We start from the raw sequence: 3482 nt of genomic DNA, 5'->3' as shown, positions 1-3482 counted from the left end.
CGCGTCTCAAACAGAGCTCTGTGATTTATCGTAGCTTTCAATTTTGAAAATTGTCAGTGCAAACACACAAAGACCCAGCGACACCCAACAAAAAAAGTGAGAGGAGTGGGCAGTTCTGACTCTGGCAACGGTCAGGACATAAAGATAAGAAAGAAAGAAGAATGCTGAACAAAGAAAGACCAGGCTGATTAACATGAAGCGTCTTGGACATGGCATGGTGATCGTGTGCGCAAAGCAGTTACTGTGTCTAGTGTAAATTGGACTTTATTAATTGTTTCATTTACTGATTCATCTTCAGTTACTTTTAGGTTGGTTAGTTAATTATAGTTTAGGATATAGAACAAACATAACCACATAACCAAAAAATAACCATGGTTAAATTTGTGGAATTTTGTGGAAGCCGGCAGGATTGGTGAGGATAGTCTTGGAAGCAGGCGGGGTTGGCGAGGAGAGTCTGTGGGAGCAAAAGTACTGGTGAGGAAAGACTGTGGGAGCAACAGTATTGGCGAGGAGAGACTGTGGGAGCAACAGTATTGGTGAGTAGAGACTGTGGAAGCAACAGTACTGGTGAGGACAGTCTGTGGGAGTGGGCAGTATTGGTGAGGAGAGACTGTGGGAGCAACAGTATTGGTGAGGAGAGACTGTGAGAGCAACAGTACTGGTGAGGACAGTCTGTGGGAGTGGGCAGTATTGGTGAGGAGAGACTGTGGGAGCAGGCAGTATTGGTGAGGAGAGACTGTGAGAGCTGACTGGATTGGTGAGGAGAGACTGTGGGATATGGCTGTATATAGAAACTATATAGAACCAAGTAAGTCTATTAGTCATTAGAAAATATTGTGGGCAGGTACAAGCAAACATATCCATGGTTAAACTCTGCTCAAATTTTTTGTGGAGCAGGCAGTATTGGTGAGGAAAGTCTTGGAAACAGGCGGGATTGGTGAGCAGAGACTGTGGGAGTTGGCGGGATTGGTGAGGAGAGACTGTGGGAGCAACAGTATTGGTGAGGAGAGACTGTGGGAGCTAGCTGGATTGGTGAGGAGAGACTGTGGGATATGGCTGGTTTGGTGAGGGGAGACTGTATATAGAAACTATATAGAACCAAGTAAGTCCATTAGAAAATATTGTGGGCAGGTACAAGCCAAAAAAAAATATCCATGGTTAAACTCTGCTCAAACCTTTTGTGGAAGTCGGCAGGATTGGTTAGGAAGTAGTAGCTGGTTAAGGTAGGGCAGGTCGAGAGTTCAAATCCCAGCACCGCCAAGCTGCCACTGCTGGGCCTTGAACAAGGCCCTTAACCCTTGAGCAAGGCCCTCAAGTGCTCAGTTGTATAAATGAGATAATTGTAAGTCGCTCTGGATAAGGGCGTCTGCCAAATGCCATAAATGTAAATGTATGTAAATGTCAGGAGAGACTGTGGGAGTGGGTGAGATTGGTGAGGAAAGGCTCTGGAAGCAAGTGGGATTGGTGAGGAGAGACTGTGGGAGTAGGTGGGATTGGTGGGATTTGTGAGGAGAGTCTGTGGGAGCTGGCTCAATTGGTGAGGAGAAACTGTGGGATATCACAGGAGTGGTGAGGGGACACTGTATATAGACAGGGTATAGAACCTGATAAAGTAAGTCCATTAGAAAATATTGTAGGCAAAAATATCCATGGTTAAACTCTGCTCAAACATTTTGTGGAAGTGGGCAGTATTGGTGAGGAGAGACTGGGGGAGCAGGCACTGTTGGTGAGGAGAGTCTTTGGAAGCCGGCGGGATTGGTGAGGGGAGTCTGTGGGAGTGGGCTGGATTGGTGAGGAAAGACTGTGGAAGCATGCAGGATTGGTGAGGATAGATTGTGGGAGTTGGCAGGATTGTTGTGGAGAGTCTGTGAGAGCTGCCTGGACTGGTGAGGAGTGGGTGGGATTGGTGAGGAAAATCTGTGGGAGTGGGTGGGATTGGTGAGGAAGGTCTGTAGGAGCAGACAGGATTGGTGAGGAGAGACAGTGGGAGTGGGTGGGATTGGTGAGGAGAGTCTGTGGGAGTGAGCATAATTGTGGGTGGGATTGGTGAGAGACTGTGGGAGCTGGTGGGATTGGTGAGGATAGATTGTGGGAGTTGGCAGGATTGTTGAGGAGAGTCTGTGGGAGCTGCCTGGACTGGTGAGGAGTGGGTGGGATTGGTGAGGAGAATCTGTGGGAGAGGGCAGGGTTGGTGAGGAGAGTCTGTGGGAGTGGGCATAATTGGTGAGGAGAATCTGTGGGAGTGGGCACGATTGGTCAGAATTCCTTTGGGAGCTGGTGGGTGTGGGATTAATAAACACTCCTCTGCACCCCTCTAACTCCAGGTCTGGAGGTACATGCCCTTGCATTTGGTGCTAAGTGTCTTTAGTGTTTTCTTTAAGAACTGTGTTATTTAGCTGATTAGTTGGATTAAGTATACTGGAGCAGAAAAACACTGAAAATTTGCAGTGAAGTGGGTTACCAGGACTGAAGCTAGGAAATATTGCTGTAAGCTGGCACTCTGTGGCCAGTTCCTGGAGTGCTGCAGTTAGTGGTAAACTATGTGAACGGCAAGTGGAACTTAGGTCTAGTAGAAAATTATATAGATTCTTTTACTTGATAGAAATTAAAACATACAATTATATAGTAGTGAAAATAAGTATAGTACAATTTTATACTGCTTTATAGACATTTGCTTTCATTTTAAAACTGTAAAATGCATTATTTTAGTCATTAACTGCTGGGTATGTGTATATATTTGCCTGTATCGTGCGTCTTTGAGAGAAAAAAAAATCAGATTATATTTTTATGTAATTTTGATGAAACTGACAAACAAGAAATACTAAATATTTAATGTTTGGCTACCCAGTTGTGGTTAAAAAGTAATATTTTGGGACAGAAATGGGTACGACAATGTTTTGTTTCTAATCTTCTTTTAATTTTTTTTTTCCAAAAAACTTGTTTCTATGAATCACACATTACACATGATCAAATGCTAGAGTCCGACAGACTCTAGATTCCCTGTAACCTGCCATAATTTAAATAGCATGTAGGCAAAGAAGTCTGACTGGCAAAGAAGAAGACTGCAACTGCAATCAAATAAATAATTTTGTACAAATGACTAAGCACAATGGATATCGATAAAATTATTAACAATTAGCGTTGTGTATGTAATTCTAAATGGAATTATTTTATTTTTTATGAGCATCTTTATGTAAAATTGTGAAACATTAGTGTTTACACTGTAATGCTAACCCTAGATATATACATTTGTGACCGAACTCTGTGTCAGCACCTTTTGGTAAAAAGGGGTTAAAAAAAGCTATACAAAAATGTCTGTGGTTAACTTAAAACTTTACAAAAATATGAGAGAAAATGTCCCCATTTTTATCTTAATTTTTAAATTCAGTGTTTAGGAACTCTTAAGCAATCATCATGACTTAATCTTTCACATGAGGTGATAACGATGCCAGGGTTTAAAAGATTTCTCTCATTTTTTTCTC

At 42.7% G+C, this 3482-nt stretch overlaps 1 protein-coding gene across 1 annotated transcript; it reads right to left on the bottom strand.

The window, feature by feature from the left end:
* Positions 1 to 1664: 1664 nt before the first annotated feature.
* Positions 1665 to 2348, bottom strand: LOC113526169 (uncharacterized). The gene has a single exon (XM_026912995.1). The coding sequence runs from the start codon at positions 2346 to 2348 to the stop codon at positions 1665 to 1667; it is 684 nt and encodes a 227-aa protein (XP_026768796.1).
* Positions 2349 to 3482: the final 1134 nt, after the last annotated feature.

The sequence above is a fragment of the Pangasianodon hypophthalmus genome, chromosome 5 (genome assembly GCF_027358585.1).
Source record: "Pangasianodon hypophthalmus isolate fPanHyp1 chromosome 5, fPanHyp1.pri, whole genome shotgun sequence".
Lineage (NCBI taxonomy): Eukaryota > Metazoa > Chordata > Actinopteri > Siluriformes > Pangasiidae > Pangasianodon > Pangasianodon hypophthalmus.
This window is presented reverse-complemented; position numbering and strand designations above follow the sequence as displayed.